This window comes from Nycticebus coucang, chromosome 10 (assembly GCF_027406575.1).
Source record: "Nycticebus coucang isolate mNycCou1 chromosome 10, mNycCou1.pri, whole genome shotgun sequence".
NCBI lineage: Eukaryota > Metazoa > Chordata > Mammalia > Primates > Lorisidae > Nycticebus > Nycticebus coucang.
Window position 1 is genome coordinate 118,723,434 of NC_069789.1, and position 17,834 is coordinate 118,741,267.

The 17,834-nt window shown below is 47.0% G+C and overlaps 1 protein-coding gene and 1 non-coding gene across 4 annotated transcripts in view; both read left to right on the forward strand.

The window, feature by feature from the left end:
• The window catches only part of PRKD2 (protein kinase D2), a 42,303-nt gene that overhangs the window by 17,506 nt on the left and 6,963 nt on the right, over positions 1 to 17,834 (forward strand). For all 3 annotated transcript variants that reach the window (XM_053604167.1, XM_053604166.1, XM_053604168.1), the window contains 8 exons: positions 4,158 to 4,275; positions 4,631 to 4,708; positions 6,356 to 6,614; positions 8,332 to 8,384; positions 8,502 to 8,574; positions 9,148 to 9,254; positions 10,076 to 10,237; positions 15,900 to 15,998. In XM_053604167.1, the coding sequence (XP_053460142.1) occupies positions 4,158 to 4,275; positions 4,631 to 4,708; positions 6,356 to 6,614; positions 8,332 to 8,384; positions 8,502 to 8,574; positions 9,148 to 9,254; positions 10,076 to 10,237; positions 15,900 to 15,998 (949 nt within the window). The remainder of the gene's footprint in view (positions 1 to 4,157; positions 4,276 to 4,630; positions 4,709 to 6,355; positions 6,615 to 8,331; positions 8,385 to 8,501; positions 8,575 to 9,147; positions 9,255 to 10,075; positions 10,238 to 15,899; positions 15,999 to 17,834) is intronic.
• On the forward strand, positions 394 to 499 carry LOC128597897 (U6 spliceosomal RNA). Its single transcript, XR_008383450.1, has one exon. It is a non-coding gene; the product is annotated as a U6 spliceosomal RNA (small nuclear RNA).

A 17,834-nucleotide genomic window follows, 5' to 3' on the forward strand; every position in this document is an offset into this window, starting at 1 on the left:
CCTCCAACCTCAACTTTCTCATCTGTACAATGGGCTGACACCACCTTATACAGAGGGTGCCAAAAAAATTGTGGAAAACGCTATATTAAAATTGTAATACTGGGGCCAGCTGCAGTGGCTCATGCCTATAATCGCAGCACTTGGGAGGCCAAGGCAGGTGGATTGCTTGAGCTCACAAGTTTGAGACCAGCCTGAGCCAGAGCGAGATCCCGTCTCTAAAAAATAGCCAGATGTTGTGGCAGGCACCTGTAGTCCCAGCTACTTGGGAAGCTGAGGCAAAAGAATCACTTAAGCCCAAGAGTTTGAGGTCACTGTGAGCTGTGATGCCACAGCACTGTACTGAGGGCAACATAGTTAGACTCTGTCTCAAAAAAAAAAAAAAGATACGTCGTGATGCTCACTTTGGTGGCACATATGCTAAAATTGGAACAACACAGAGAAGATTAGCGTGGCCCCTGAGCAGAATGACATGCAAATTTATGAAGCATTTCACATTTTCAAGTCATATCCCTTAGGTACTGACTGGTCACTCATAACAGTGTTTTGTTTTGTGACAGAGTCTCACTTTTTTGCCCTTGGTAGAGTGCCATATAGCATAGCTCACGACAACCTCAGACTCTTGGGCTCAAGTGATCCTCTTGCCTCAGCCTCCCAAGTAGCTGGGACTATAGGCACTGACCACTGTCCCAGCTATTTTTAAAAATGGGGTCTTGCTCTTGCTCAGGGTAGTCTCAAACTTGTGAGCTGAAGCAATCCACCCAAATCAGTCTCTTGTTTTTTTTTTTTGAGACAGTTTCACTCTGTCACCCTCGGTAGAGTGCCATGTAGACTGCCATGGTGTCAATCTAGCTCATAGCAACCCTAAATTTCTGGACTCAAGTGATCCTCCTGCCTCAGCCTCCAGAATAGGTGGGTCTGCAGGTGCTACCACCACACCTGGCTAATTTTTTTTATTATAATTATTTTTTGTAGAGTGGCATCTCACTATGTTACCCAGGTTGATCTCGAACTCCTGGCCTCTAGTGATCCTCCCAACCTTAGCCTTCCAAAGTGCTAGGATTACAAGAATGAGCCACTATGCTCACTCAGTATTATTAATACATATATAAATAAGTGTAAAAATACAGTAATACACATGTAAATAAATATCATTGCTGAGAGTATGTACACAAACATATTTTAACACATTGACTGCCACACTAGGAAAATAGTTTTTTCCCCTGGGGACCCAATGTGTTATAGGTCAAGCACATTAACTGCCATGTTGAGTTGTGGACTCATGAAGCATATATAACTCACATGCCTCTTAACCTAATAAAACACTGTGACCCCAAGAAAATCATTTTATTTCCTAGTGTGTCAATATGCAAGAGATCTGTGAGTTATATATGCTTCATGTGGCTCCAAGCTTAAAAGTAGCATAAATTAAATACAACTCACATGGGAGTTAATGTGTTAATAATGGATACATGATATTTTTTAAAAAACTGTGGACCCTATTAAAGCATTTCTTCTGAAATGATCCTTCCCATAGGGATCATTATCCCCATTTCTCAATTAGAAGGTTGAGATCAGACCAGGTGCAGTGGCTCATGCCTATATGCTAGCATTCTGGCAGCCCAAGGTGGGTGGAACACATGAGCTCAAGAGTTCAAGATCAGCCTGAGCAAGAGTGAGACCACCATCTCTACTAAAAATAGAAAAACTAGCCAGTGTTGTGGCAGACGCCTGTAGTCCTAGATACTTGGGCGGCTGAAGCAAGAGGATTTCTTGAGCCCAAGAGTGAGCTGTGATGCCATGGCACTGTACCCAGGGTGACAGAGTAGGACTGTCTCAACAACAACAACAAAAATACGGGCGCAGTTGCTCACACCTGTAATCCCAGCACTTTGGGAGACTGAGGCAGGTGGATTACTTGACTCAGGAGTTTGAGACCAGCCTGAGCAAGGGTGAGACCCATCTCTACTAAAAGTAGAAAAAAATAGCCAGGCATGGTAGCACATGCCTATCATCTGAGGCAAGAGGATTGCTTGAACTCAGGAGTTTGTGGTTTCTGTGAGGTAATGACAGTACTCTACCCAAGGCTACAGAGTGAGATTCTGTCTCAAAAAAGAAAAAAGAAAGAAAGAAAGAAGGTTGAGATTCAGGGGCTTTAGCCAACAGTTAATAAGGGAGAGGAGCTGAGACTTCACCCCAAAAAGCCAGGGCAGTATAAAGTCATATGGCCGCTTTCACAGGTGCATCAGTAAATCTTTTTTTTTTTTATTTATTTATTTTTTTATTTTTATTTTTATTTTTTTTTGGCTGGGGCTGGGTTTGAACCTGCCACCTCCGGCATATGGGACCGGTGCCCTACTCCTTGAGCCACAGGCACCGCCCGCATCAGTAAATCTTTAATGAACACCTGCTGTGTTCTGACTCCAGATGCACAGCTAGAGTAGCATGGATAAAATTCTCTGCCGTCAGGGAGCTGACAGTCTCACTGGGAAGATAGCTAGTAAATAAATGCATTCATAGCATCAGACAACTGCTACAAATAAAAATAAGACAATGGATGCCTGTAGTCCCAGCTACTCAGGAGGCTGAGGCAAGAGGATCACTTGAGCCCAAGAGTTTGGGGTTGCTGTGAGCTATGATGATGCCGTGGCACTCTACTCAGGGTGACAAAGTGAGACTCTGTCTCAAAAAAATAAATAAATAAAAATAAATAAATAAATAAAATAAGAGAAGAGGAGATGGAGAATGGGAGACCTGGTATTAGCTAGGGTAATTAAGGGGGATTTCTCTAAGGTGATATTTGAAGGGAAAGAGGAGCCATGTGGAAGATATCATAGGAAACACCTTCTAGACAGTGGGGACCAGTAAGTGCAAAGGCCCTGAGGAGAGACCAAACATGCTACAGGAACAGCAAAGGGACCCATGTGGCTGAAGCAGGGAGGGCAAGGGGAAGAGGCTAGAAGAGTTCCAAGAGGGGACAGGTAAGCAGGTCACAGTGATCATGAGGAGTTATGTGCTGGTGCCATTGAAACCAAACAGCCTGAGATTTCTTTTCTCCCAGGTTTTCCCTAGTAACACAGTAATGGTCTGTAAGAGTTGGACCTTGAGGGGTTTGTGTTGAACGGTGCTGGGAAAAGGAGCCTATTTCACAGGCGAGGAAACAGACTCAGGCAAAGGGAAGTGGCCAAGACCATCTGGGTCCCAATGTAGCACAGAGTTCAAGAGATTATCAGTTCTGGATGTGGGCAGGTCAGCGTCTCCTCACTGTAATAACAGCATGAGTACAGATGAAGGAAAAGAGGTTACAGAGAGGCTGAATTGCTTGTCCAATGTCACCCAACTGCCTCCACAATCACTGGGCTAAATGCTAAGTAGCACTTGTGAGAGGTCTTCTGTGTGCCAGGCACTGTGCTAAACTCCTTAGAAAGGTTTCACTCCTCACAGAAACCCATTTGGGTGGAGAAACTGAGTCATGAAGAGGTTAGGTAATTTACCAGGCAGCCTGACTTGGGAAGCAGCCTCTTATCAAGGCCTTCTCAAGAATACCCTTCCTCAAGCTGGAGGCAGTAGGTAATGCCTGTCATCTCAGCACTTTGGGAGGCTGTGGTGGATCACTTGAAGCCAGGAGTTTGAGACTAGCCTGGGCACTGTAGAGACCCCCATCAACTACAATAAGTTAAAAAATTAGCCGAGTGTCCCCTTCCTCACTGTGAGAAGGCTGGAAGACATGGGAGGGGGAGAACTGGGGAGAAGTGACAAAAACGGGGGAAAAAAACCCAAAACTCAACTACCTTGTTGCCCGGAGATGTCCCCTGCCACCCCAGGCAGTATGGACCTTTTCTGCTCATGACTTTTTTTTTTTTTTTGAGACAGAGTCTCAGTATGTCACCCTCTGTAGAGTTCTGTAGCGTCACAGCTCACAGCAACCTCCAACTTTTGGGCTTAGGCGATTCTATTGCCTCAGCCTCCCAAGTAGCTGGGACTACAGGCGCCCACCACAGCGCCCAGCTATTTTTTGTTGCAGTTGTCATTGTTGGTTAACTGGTCCGGGCCGGGTTCGAACCGGCCAACTTCGGTGTATGTGGCTGGCGCTGTAACCACTGCTATGTGTGCTGAGCCTGCTGGTGACTTCTTACCCCTTCCTCTGCCTACCCCCGCAGCTCCCTGGGGTACATTCCCCTAATGAGGGTGGTGCAGTCAGTGCGTCACACGACACGGAAGTCCAGCACCACACTGCGTGAGGGTTGGATGGTTCATTACAGCAATAAGGACACGCTGGTGAGTGGGTCGAGGCAGCGTAGCTAGAGCTAGTTAGAAGAGGGCGGGAATATTTTGAGCAGGTGGGGACTAGGTGGGGGCGGGGCCATGCTAGGGACTTAGGTGGGAGGAGGGGCGGGGCCGGAGTGAGAGAATTGTGGATGGGGTGGAACCACGTGGGCGGAGTGAGAGAATTGTGGATGGGGTGGAGCCACGTGGGCGGGGCTGGGGGGGCGGAGAACTTGGCGGCGACAAGCGCCAGGGCCCTGCCATGGGTGCTCCAGGCATCAGGAACCCCAAGGAGTGCCATGGGACTAGACAGGACATCACAGCACAGCGTAGGGGTCAGCCTCACCCTCTCAAACATCCCCTCCAGAGGAAGCGGCACTATTGGCGCCTGGACTGCAAGTGCATCACACTCTTTCAGAACAACACAACCAACAGATACTACAAGGTGGGCCTTCACGCTCTCCCCTAGACTTCCCTCTTTGCACATCCTTATCCACTCACTCTCCTGGCCCCAGTTACTACAGCCAAATCCTGCGAATCACCCCCTCTCCCTACCCCCAGTTTCCCTGCTTCCAGCCCATCAATGAAGCCACCTATTTGATTCTGGCCCCACCACTCCAGCTGGGGGACCCAGGGCAATTTCCCTACCCTCTCTGCCTCAAGCTCTCTTACCTGCAAAATTCTTCAGATAATAGTGCTCACCTAATTCAGAGCTAAACCACTAAAGCAGTTTGCTTGGGGTGTGGCATGTGCTGAGTTACCAGTAATTACAAGCTTTCCCATCGCTATTCCTTTAGAATTAATTTATTGAATTATGTATGTATATTCATCACTCCCCTCCCCCCATACTGCTGCTGCGTTCCAGCCACTCTCCTACCTGGAAGGTTGCAGCAGTCTCCTTGGTGGGTCCTTGCTTCTGTGCTTGCAACCACAGTCTTTTCCCCATGTAGCAGCCAGGGGGGTCTTTATTAAAACCATCAAAACCCTCCACTGGCTCCCATTGCTCTTAGAATAAAACGCAGACTCCCTGCTGTTACCTGCCCTGGAGTGTCTTCCTTGTACTTTCCCTGGCTGATTCCTTCTCCCCTTTGTGTCTTGCCCAGCATCCTCTTTGTGACTTGCCCAGACCATGCTATCTAAAATGCCATCCCCAGCTCCCATGTGTCTATCTCATCACCTGTTTTTTTTGTTTGTTTGTCTTGTTTTTGTTTTTTGAGACAGTCTCACTGTCTCTCGGATAGAGTGCTGTGGCATCCTAGCTCATAGCAACCTCAAACTCTTGGATTGAAACGATTCTCCTGCTTCACCCTCCCAAGTAGCTGGGACCACAGGTGCTGGTCATGATGCCAGCTAGTTTTTCTATTTTTAGTAGAGACAGGGTCACTCTTGCTCTGGCTGGTCTTGAACTCCTGAGCTCAGGCAATCCACCAGACTTAGCCTCCCAGAGTGCTAGGATTACAGGTGTGAGCCACTGCAGTCGCCTAATCACCTGGTTTTATTAGTTACCTAAGTCAGTCTTTCCTTCTTCCCTCCTTCCTTTCCTTTTGTCTTTCAGCTCATTTCCCATCCATGGTCCCTGTGCCTTCTGTCCTGCCTGGATCCCCTCAGACTGCCTCCTGGTCTCTCCTCTTGATCTCATCATGTCCCATCTGTCTTCCGTACACAGAGGATGCTCCTCCCACTCTTGCCCAACTTAAAACCCTTTGGTGGCTCCCTCCGGCCCTTGGACAAAGCCCAGGTTCATCCCTGTTGCTTGTGAGGCCCTGCATGGACACGCTTCCTTCCTTAGACATTTCTCAGGCACCTACTGAGTGCCAGGCACTGTCCCAGGTGATGGGGCTATGGCACATCCTTTGAGCACAGGTCTTTCCTCAGGGCCTTTGTGTGTGTCATTCCCTGCACTCTTGATCTCTTCTGACCTTTCTATCTCTGCTTCAACATCACTTCTGCTAAGAGGCCTCTCCTGACCTCCATGCAAACCAAGCCCATCCCATCCTCATTGGCATTGGATCCTGGGTGCCCCTCTGAGTAAGTGGGAGAGCCCAAGGGTGAGCCTGGCCTTCTCACCTGCACTGGTTCCATGTCCTGCCAGGAAATCCCACTGTCAGAAATCCTCACTGTGGAGTCTGCCCAGAACTTCAGCCTTGTGCCACCAGGCACCAACCTACACTGCTTCGAAATCATCACTGCCAACGCCACCTACTTCGTAGGAGAGACTCCTGGTGGGGCCCCAGGTGGGCCAAATGGGCAGGGTGCTGAGGCTGCCCGGGGCTGGGAGACAGCCATCCGCCAGGCCCTGATGCCTGTCATCCTCCAGGATGCACCCAGTGCCCCAGGCCATGCACCACACAGTAAGTCCCCCACCCCAGGGCCATGAGAGGATGGTACTAGAAGGGTCAGGGTAGGATCTGGGGGAAGGGAAGAGCCAAGAGGAAGGAAAGCAATTGTAAGGTTGAGAATGTGGCTCCTGGACTCAGCAGACCTGGATTCAAATTTTAAAAGAACCCCTGGCCTGCTATGGTCTTGGGCATATCACATTCCCTCTCTCAGCCTTGTCCCAGGTGACTCCTCATGCACATACTGAGTGCCTCCTTAGTGCCTAGCATGTGGCACACAGTGCTAGGGACATAGTGATGACTAAGACAGCCAAGAACCTGCCCTCATGGGGCTCACAGTGTAGTGGGGGCACAATACCCATCCCAAGACAGTGACAACCCAGGGTGGGCAGGGTTGCAACAGAGGAGCCAGGAAGCTGGAGGAGCTTGTGGGGGAGGAGGTGTCTGACCCAATCTGGGTGTCCAGGAGGGCTTCCTGGAGGTGGCAACATCTGAACTGAGACCTGCAGGCTGAGGAGGGGTGAGACAGGGGAAAGCAAATGGGAAGTCATTTCAAGCAGATGGAAGGAATGATCAGAGTAGTAGGTCCTGATGCTCTAGAGCTCAATAATCCAGGGTAGGTGGCAGACAAAAATCGTCATCCAACATGTGCTGCAGTGATATGATATAGTCCCAGGAGTGACATTTGAGCTGAGACTGGAGGATGAGAAGGATTTAGCCAAGTTTGGCAGAGGGAACAACATGTGCAAAGGCTAGGAGGTAGGAGATTGCTTGCTATATTTGAAGCCCTCCAAGCCAGTGTGTCAGGAATAGCATAGTAGGGGTTGAAGTTGGCAGTGTCTGCAGTGATGGGGCACCTGTGGTCTTAAGGAAACTTGTGGCTTGCCTTGTCCTTAAGAGCAGGCTTTTGACTAAATCCAGATTTCACATAACAAATCCTTTTATTACATGGGGTGCAGGAGAGAAAGATGAAGATTTTCTTGTCTCCTTTGGTGCTTGAAAAAGAACGATCTTGAAAAGGTCTCAGATTCCCTACCTCTGGATGCCTTTAGGCCATTTAAGGGGCTTAGACTTCCTCTTCAGGACACTGGGAGCCATGGCAGGATTGTGAGCAGGGGAGGGACAGGGTCAGGTTTGCTTCAGTATGATCCCTCTGGCTTCCTTATGGAGGGTGAATAAGAGGTGACAGGGTTGAGGCAAGGAGACTGAAAGAGGCTAGGGAGCAAAGACCCAGAGGGGAGGGGTGCACAGGGGCCTAGGTGGGGCTGTGGGTAGGTGGAGGAGAGAGGGACATTCAAATGGCAGAAGAAAAAGGACTTCAGAAATGTCTGGCTGCGATTGGGTACAAGTTCAGGGGAAGATGCAGAAGTCAGTTCAGATTTCCCCTCCAAGCCTCTATATCCTCTGTAAAATGGAATCAGTGTTGCCTCCCTTGGTGCTGAGATCATGGGTTAAAATATTCAGCAAAATTCATTTGTGACCTCACTCCTTGAGCCCCTCAATGCATCTCATTTTTTTCTCCCAGTGGCCATAACAGGGAGGTCCTTTTATTTTCTCCTATTTTCTAGATGAGAAAACCAAGGATCATAGTGAAGAAATCACTAGCTTCAAGTTGCACTTTGTATCAAACAATGGACTCAAGTGTGGGTGGTGTGGCTCCTGGGGTCACCTTTGGAGGTATGGGGGAGGCCAATCCGGGCGCCTCTCACCTCCGTCTCACCTTACTTCCCAGGACAAGCTTCTCTGAGCATCTCTGTGTCCAACAGTCAGATCCAGGAGAATGTGGTGAGCCTTCTATCCACACCTGATGCCCCCCCTCCCACACCATCGCCCCCGGTCTCTTGCCTCCTTTGTTCTCCACCTCCACTTGCACCCTTGACCCTCCCTACCTCCACCCTGCAGGACATCGCCACTGTCTACCAGATCTTCCCAGATGAAGTGCTGGGATCAGGGCAGTTTGGAGTGGTCTATGGAGGTAAGGAGGCGTCAGAGGTCGCCCAAAGGGGATGCTGGGGCTGGGAAGTCACTCTGACTCCAAACCTTCCTTTCTAATTGGCTGCATGATTACCTCCTGTTTTGATTGGCTTAAAAAGATAGATCCTCGATGCAAGTGGTTGCAGATTCTCCTCTTTTCATTGGAAAAATCAATTGGGCTCCTTGTTATTAATAGGGAGTGTAAATTCTATACTTTAATTGGCTATAGGGTTACATCCTAGACTCGAATTGAATAGGAAGAGTAAATTCTACACTCTGGCCATAGAACTAGATCCTAGCTTTTGATTGGTTATAAATCTTGTGTTCTTGTTATTGATTCCCCTCCTTTAAAGTCTTTTTTTAAAACTAAGGTGCTCCTTCTCGCCCTCCCTCCTCTCCCCCCCCCCAACATGTTTCCTGGGAACCCCTCAGAGCCATCCTGATGGCCTTCCATCACCTTTGTCTAGTTCTGGCTGAGTCTCATGGTAGAAGTGGGGCAGCAGGGATGGGGCTCCTCTTTCTAGGACTGGGATGTCTTGTTATTTCATCTGCAACTTCTCCTACCCCTACTCAGGAAAGCACCGGAAGACAGGCCGAGATGTGGCGGTAAAGGTCATTGACAAACTACGCTTTCCCACCAAGCAGGAGAGCCAGCTGCGGAACGAAGTGGCCATTCTGCAGGTGACCACCAGAGTCTATGCAACCATCTCTGCCATGGCCCAGGGAGGGCCTTCCCTTACTGCTTCTTCCTTTCAGTGGGCAACTGATCCAGTCTGGGGGTGATCAGGGAAGGCTTCCTGGGGAAGGGCATGTGCATGTTGACACTGAAGGGGTGGAGAAAGTTTTTTGAGCAAAGGAAGCAGCCTGTGCAAAGACCTGGGGCAGTGGGGGAGGGAAGGGAGATTCCCACAGACTGAGAGAGGGAGCATGAGGTCTTCTGGGAGGAGGTAATGGGAGGGGAGATAAGGGAGGAGAATGGAGCCAGACTTTGTGTACTTTGTCCTGGGGGACCTGGGGATCCTTAGAAGGATCTTGAATGGGGGAAGGGACGGGATCAGGTATGTGCTTTAGGCAAACCCCTCTGGCTGTCATCTGGATGTGATTAGAGCCAGAAGGCTGGGTGAGGATGTGGGCAGGTGGGGTTGTTAGACCAGGTGACTGTGGTGATCCAGATAGCTCTAGGGCTGGGGGAACAGGGAGAAAGGCACAGATTTTACACACACAAATGTACAGAGCTCCTTCTTATTTCTCCAAGCTTCTTTCCTCCTGCAGCCTGCACCTTCACCTGAGTGCCATGATGTCAAGTTCCTTCTGGGCACCTGGCAGGCAGAGTCCGTGGGGGGTTTCTCTGTCTTGGCCTGTGGGAATCTCCCTTCCCTCACCCGGTGCTCACCCTCCAGGGACATCTTCTCCTTGTTTGCTATACACCTGTGCCCATGGCTGATGCTCCAAGCTGAGTTTATGGGCATCCTTGGCCCTGAACCATCTTCCCATCCCCCCAGAGTCTGCGGCACCCTGGGATCGTGAACCTGGAGTGCATGTTTGAGACACCTGAGAAAGTGTTTGTGGTGATGGAGAAGCTGCACGGGGACATGTTGGAAATGATCCTCTCTAGCGAGAAGGGCCGGCTGCCTGAACGCCTCACCAAGTTCCTCATCACCCAGGTGCGCCTGACCTCCCCCCCCCAATTCCCCTGGCCCTCCAAGCCCCATCAGGCAACTGTATCGAGCCCCTAGGAACCTATAAGGCTAGGCCTGCACCGGTGGAAGTTATAACAGTAATTAATAGAAAACCTAAAGGAGTGATAATAACCGTAATAGAAAAAAATAAGAGGCTTTTAGTCACAATAAGGAGTCTGTTCCCTGTCTTTGGCAAACATATTTTGCCCTGTAAACCTGTCTTTCTCTTTCTCAATAAACTTCTTTTCATTCAAAAAAAAAGAAAAGAAAAATAAGATAGTGACAATAATTATAAAATATTAAGAATAATCATAATGATAAAAAAGACAATGGAGTAATAATACTAGAAAAATAATAGAGCAGTAGTAATCGTGATAGCTGTTATATTGTAAAAAAAAACAATAAATGAGTCAGGCTCCTTGGGCCTGACTTTACTCTTCTAGAAACAAAGGGGAAGTGGCCTTTTCTCTTTCTCTCTCTCATTCATTCATTTGTTCATCAGATTGTTCAACACACACTCCCTGAGCTCCTGCTCTGTGCTCAATCCTATGCTGTGCAGTGGTGGGACATAGTGGTGACCAAGACAGCCCCAGCCCTAACCAGTGTGCACCCACATTAGCAGGGCTGGGACAGAGCAGGCCGATAATGGTGATGAATGATGTGGTCACTAACATTTATTGAGGCCTTCCTTTAACTCATTTAATCTTCATAGTAACCTTTGTGGTAGGTGCTATTATTGCTCCCCTGTCATAGTTAAAAAAACTGAGGCTCAGAGACATTAAGTAACTTGTCCAGAGTCACACAGCTGATGTGGTATTTGAACCTAGGGTTTGTGCTTTTAACTAGTAATGTCAAACTAATTTGTGTTATAGTCAAAAAGACTTTGGGTGTGTTTGTGTGTGTGTGCACATTTGAATTAGTTTCACATGACATACCTCACTGCATGTTCTTCCCCTTATGTTTTTACTTCAACAATAGTTGAATTGTGTCAAATGATGTGTATCGCCAAATTCCTCAGTTGGTGAACATGTGGGTGGTTTTAACTTTTCCTCCATTATAAACAACAACCTGTGAACACCTGCCTGTAAACATAGCTGGACTCTGGTGGGAGAATTTCAATAGAATCTGTTTCAAATAGTGGACTCCCGAGGCCAGGGAAATTTGCTTTAATTTTTTAAAAACGATGCTAGTCATTCCAAAATCCCTTTCAATCTTTGCTCCCACCAACAAAGTACGAGGGTGTCTGTTTTCTTACTCTTTACAACGTTGAAGAAAAATGGTTGGGCACGGTGGCTCACGCCTATAATCCTAGCACTCTGGGAGGCTGAGGTGGGTGGATTGCTTGAGTTCAGGAGTTCAAGACCAACCTGAACTCACTTGTTCAAGAGTGAGACCCCATATCTACTAAAAATAGAAAAACTAGCCAAGTGTTCTGGTGGGCACCTGTGGTCCCCAGCTACTCAGGAGACTGAGGCAAGAGGATCCTTCAGCCCAGGACTTTGAGGTTGCTGTGAGCTTTGATGCCACAGCACTCTATCCAGGGTGACAGAGTGAGACTCTGTTTCAAAAAAAAAAAAAAAAGGGCGGTGCCTGTGGCTCAAGGAGTAGGGCGCCGGTCCCATATGCCAGAGGTGGCAGGTTCAAACCTAGCCCCGGCCAAAAACCACAAAAAAAAAAAAAAAAAAAAATTGGACAAAAATAAGTATTCATTTTATAGTTGAAAAACAATACTTCATATGCCTTTATTTGGTAGTTTAAAAATTATGGGTGAGGTTGAGCATATTTCCATATTTATTGGCCTGTGCTTTATGTATCTTTTGCTCATTTTTTCAGTTAGATTATTTAGTGTTTTTCTTACTGAATAGTAAGAGCTCTTTGGATATAAGGGACATAAGATCCTTGACACTTACATTGTTCATTTTTTTTGTTTGTTTGAGACAGAGTCTCAGTTGCCCTGGGGTTGAGTGCCGTGGCGTCATAGTTCACAGTAACCTCAAATGCTTAGGCTCAAGTGATCCTCCTTCCTCAGCCTCCCAAGTAGCCAGGACCACAGGCGTCTGCCACAATGCCTGGCTAATTTTTCTATTTTTAGTAGACACGGGGTCTTGCTCTTGCTCAGGCTGTTCTTGAACTCTTGAACTTATACTGTCCACCCACCTCAGCCTTCTAGAGTGTTAAGATTACAGATGTGAGGCACCGCGCCCTGCCCTGTTTTTCATTTCTTTTATCCCAGTATTTGTTTGCCTCTTCATTTTGTTTTTGGCTTTTATTGTCATAGAGTTTTAACTTTTACAATATTAAATGTTCTCTTTTCTGGTTTCTGTGTTTCACATCCTTCCTACAAAGGACTTCTTCAAGGACATCTTCTCTGTTGGTTACAAAGTCCTCAGTGCTGTGTTTCCTTTTATCCTGGCCCCCTGCACCCTTTCTCTCAAGCAGTGTGCCTGTGTTCATCAGGCTGGGTTGTGGGCTGGGGCAGGTTCATCCAGACTTTAGACAGGGAGGGGAAGCTGATTGCTTTCAGCAACCAAAGTCTTTCTCTTTCTGCTCTTCCATCTTTTCCTTTCTTTTCACCTCCTCTTTCTTCTTTCTACTTCTCTCTCTCCCCACAGATTTCTGCTTTCTGGGCTCTTGTCTGCCTCACCCCCAAGTCCTGTGCTAAGCCCTTTACCTCATGAACTTATTTAGGCCTCATCACCATTACTGAGGTAGGTATTATTATAACACCCCACACACACACACCTTATAGTTGGGGAAACTGAGGTTCAGAGAGGTTACACAGCTGAAGACCCATCTGGCTGAGATTTGAACCGGACCTATCTAGTTTCTAATCTATCCTCTCTGTTCACTGCAATAACTGGGAGAAAAACAAATGAACTAACAGGAAATCTGGAGATGACATATACGAATGCATCTTGGTCTCCCATGTGTGGAATGAGGAAGTTGGACTGTATGTAGCAGGGGCTTTTAAATGGTATTTCCTTACTAGAAAGTCACCTGGTGGAGACAATGAGAAATTAAAGAAATGTTTAAATTCTGAGACATAGGGTGGGCTCAGTGGTTCACACCTGTAATCCAAGCACTCTGGGAGGCTGAGGTGGGTGCATTGCTTGAACTCAGGAATTCAAGATTACCCTGAGATACAGTGAGACCCCGTCTATACTAAAAATAGAAAAACTAGCCAGGTGTGTGTGGGGGAAGGGCACCTGTAGTCCCAGCTACTTAGAAGGCTGAGGCAAGAGGATCACTTAAGCCCAGGAGTTTGATTTTGCTGTGAGCTATGAAGCCACAGCACTCTACCCAGGGTGACAGAGTGAGACTCTGTCTCACAAAAAATAATAAAAATAAAACAAAAAAAATTAAAAAATTCCAAGACACAGAAGATTACAATTACAATCCTATATCACTCTGTGCTTCCAGTGTTTTTGGTACTTTGGGTTGGAATCAAGGAAAATTATGGTTCCTGCAGAAGAGTGGTTACAAACAATAGCAGTTTTTTTTCCTTAAATTAGCTTACCTTGCCATTATAGAGTATTCAAATGAATACACAGAGCAGAAGCATCTGCATTTGAGGGACATAGATAAATATATTTACCAATAGGTTATCACAAAAGTAATAACCAGAGCTAGGCATGGCTCGCACCTGCGACCCAGCTAGTCAGGCGGCTAAAGTAAAAGGATCACTTGAGCCCAGGAGTTTATGACCAGTCTAGACGATATAGTGAGACTCCACTCCCAAAATCATAATAATAATAATACATAATAAGTTAGGGCACTGGTCACATACACCAGGGCTGGAGGGTTCGAACCTGGCCCGGGCCTACTAAACAATAATGACAACTACAACAAAAAAATAGCTGGGTATTTTGGTGGGTACCTGTAGTCCCAGCTACTTGGGAGGCTGTGGCAAGAGAATTGCTTAAATCCAAGAGTTTGAGGTTGCTGTGAGCTGTGACAACACAGTACTCTATTGAGGGTGACATAATGAGACTCTGTCTCAAAAAAAAAAAATAAATAAATTTTTGCTCAGTGACCATGCTCAGTGGTTAGGGTGCCAGCCACATATCCCGGGGCTGGTGGGTTCAAACCTGGTCTGGGCCTGCTAAACAACAACAACTGCAACAAAAAAAAATAGCTGGGTATTGTGGCAGGTGCCTATAGTCCCATCTACTTGGGAGGATGAGGCAAGAGAATTGCTTAAGCCCAAGAGTTTGAGGTTGCTCTGAACTGTGACGCCACGGCACTCTACTGAGGGCGACATAATGAGACTCTGTCTCAAAAAACAAAAAAAACGTAATAATAACCACTAAGAACAGCAACAATGATAGCTAACATGGAGTATTGGGTCTGTGGAAGACTTGGTCCTAAGTTTTTTATGTGCTCATTTGAACTTCACAGAACCTGTGAGGTGGTTGCTATTAGGACCCCTTTATTATTATTATTATTTTTTTAACAGAGTCTCACTGTGTCACCCTCGGTAGAGTGCTGTGACATCACAGTTCACAGCAACCTCAAACTCTTGGACTTAAGCGATTCTCTTGCCTCAGCCCCAATTAGCTGGGACTACAGGCAACCTCCACAATGTCTAGCTATTTTTTGTTGTGGTTGTCATTGTTGTTTTAGGAGGACCGGGCTGGGCTCAAACGCACCAGCCTCATTGTATGTGGCTGATGCCCTATTCACTGAGCTACAGGTGCCAATCCTAGGGCCCCCTTTTTTTTTTTTTGGAGACAGAGCGTCAAGCTGTCGCCCTGGGTAGAGTGCTGTGGCATCACAGCTCACAGCAACCTCCAACTCCTGGGCTCAAGCAATTCTCCTGCCTCCGCCTCCCAAGTAGCTGGGACTACAGGCACCCGCCACAAGTCCGGCTATTTCTCAGTTGCAGCCATCATTGTCGTTTGGCAGGCCCTGGCTGTATTTGAACCTGCCAGCTCAGGTGTATGTGGCTGGTGCCTTAGCCGCTTGAGCCACAGGCGCAGAGCCAGGACCCCATTTTATAGAGGAGGAAATTGAGACCCAGAGGGGTGAATGGCTTACCCAAGGCCACAAATTAGTAAGTAAAGAGCCAGGTTTTACAGACTGGGCAGACTAGCTCCAGGATCTCCCTACCTCTTAAGAGAATTATATTTGATATATAAATCATGTCATCTGTATATTATTTGTTTTTTGCATTGTTTTGTATAATAGTTTTTTAAAGGATAGAAAAAATAATTTAATTGAATCACACAGTAGAACCTCCTTGAAAGTATCTTCTCTATTAATAGCACTCAGTAGTAGGGGCAGCGCCTGTGGCTCAAAGGGGTAGAGCGCCGGTCCCGTATGCCAAAGGTGGCGGGTTTAAACCCAGCCCCGGCCAAAAAAATAAAAAAAAATAGCACAGTAGCTAATCATGCAGGTCTCAGGTCTTAGGGTTGTCCCAGCCACTCTGGTCTAGCCCAGATTTTCTAGAATTCTGCATCCAGCTCTCATCTCTGGTGTAAATGGGTCTGGGGTACTGACACTCTTGGGTGTTCCAATACCTCCCTGACCCTGATAGGGCACCTTAAGGGGTGCAGAGAGAGGGTGGATGTGTCTGGAAGCTAGCTACTGGATGTGGAGTCTGGGCAATGCCTGTCTACCTTTCTACAGCCCCATCTCCTTCCCTCAGATCCTGGTGGCTTTGAGACATCTTCACTTCAAGAACATTGTCCACTGTGACTTGAAACCAGAAAACGTGTTGCTGGCATCAGCTGACCCATTTCCTCAGGTCAGTCATGTCCCCTTCTGATTTGGGGGAAGTCCAGTCAATGCTGGTGGCAGGTGGGGATTGTATTTATCAAGATACAGTCTCAGCAGCCTGTGTACAGAGGCAAGATGACAATGATTTAAATAAGTGGGGACTTCTTTCTCATGTATATAGTCAGATGTAAACAATCAGAGGCTGCAAAAGCAATTCAGTGGTGTTGGGAGTGGAGCATCCTCTTGTTCTGGCCTCTCTGGGGTGTTGCTGGCTCTTTGGGGACCCCCACAGTGTCTGCTGTCCAGCTAGGGGAAGGGAGGAAAGAAAAAAAGGAAAAACAGACACACCCCTTTCCTTCCCTAAGGCAGTAAGTCCTCATTTCTTGTTGTTGTTTGAAACTGCAAATTAAAGTAATAAAATGTATAATGGAGCCAGTTTTACATGGGTTAATTGATATAAACAAGAATGAAGTTCCTATGGCATATTTTTGGTAACAGAAATGTCACCAAACTTCTAAATAAAGACTGAAAACAGGTCGGCACCTGTGGCTGAAAGGAGTAGGGGCGCTGGCCCCATATGCTGGAGGTGGTGAGTTCAAACATAGCCCTGGCCAAAAACTACAAAAAAAAAAACCCCAAACTTCTTTTTTTTATTAAATCATAGCTGTGTACATTAATGCAATCATGGGATACAATGTGCTGGTTTTATATACAATTTGAAATATTTTCATCTAACTGGTTTTTTGGTTTTTTTTTTTTTTTTGATTGAGACAGAGTCTCACTTTGTCACCCTGGGTAGAGTGCTATGGCATCATAGCTCACAGCAACCTCAGACTCTTGGGCTCAAGCGCTTCTCTTGCCTCAGCCTCGCTAGGAGCTGGGACTACAGGCGCCTGCCACAATGCCCAGCTATTTTTTTGTTTATTTGTTTAGCAGGCCTGGGCTGTGTTCGAACCCACCAGCCCCAGAGCATGTGGCCTGGTGCCCTAACCACTGAGCTACAGGAGCCCAGCCCAAAAATGTTTCTGATATTAAACATTGAAGGCCAGGTGGTGATTCATACCTGTGAACCTAGCACTCTGGGAGGCCAAGGCAGGTGGATTGCTGGTCCAGAGTTACAGACCAGCTTGAGCAAGAGCAAGACTCCATCTCAAAAAATAGCCATGCGTGGCTCAGCACCCATTACTTAGTGGTTCGGGTGCTGGCCACATACACCAACTGAGGAAGGTGGGTTTGAACCTGGCCTGGACCAGCTAAACAACAACTGCGACAAAAAAATAGCTGGGCGTTGTGGCGGGCGCCTGTAGTCCCAGCTACTTGGGAGGCTGAGGCAGAGAATCACTTAAGCCCAATAGCTTGAGGTTGCTGAGCTGTGATGTTATAGCACTTTACAGAGGGTGACATAATGAGACTCTGTCTCAAAAAAAAAAATTAAAAAAGATACAAGGTGAAATTAATTTTAATAATATAATTTATCTTAACATTACTTTATTCAACATATAATCAATATAAAAATTATTAATGAAATATTCTACTTGCTTTTCTTTTTTTTTTTTTTTTGAGACAGAGCCTCAAGCTATCGCCCTGGGTAGAGTGCTGTGGCATTACAGCTCACAGCAACCTCCAACTCCTGGGCTTAAGTGATTCTCTTGCCTCAGCCTCCCAAGTAGCTGGGACCACAGGTGCCCACCACAACACCTGGCTATTTTTTGGTTGTAGTTGTCATTGTTGTTTGGCAGGTCCAGGCTGGATTCGAACCCACCAGCTCTGGTGTATGTGGCTGGCGCCTTAGCCACTTGACGTAGAGGTACTGAGCCTCTACTTGCTTTTTATACTACATCTTCAAAATCTGGTGTGTGTTTTA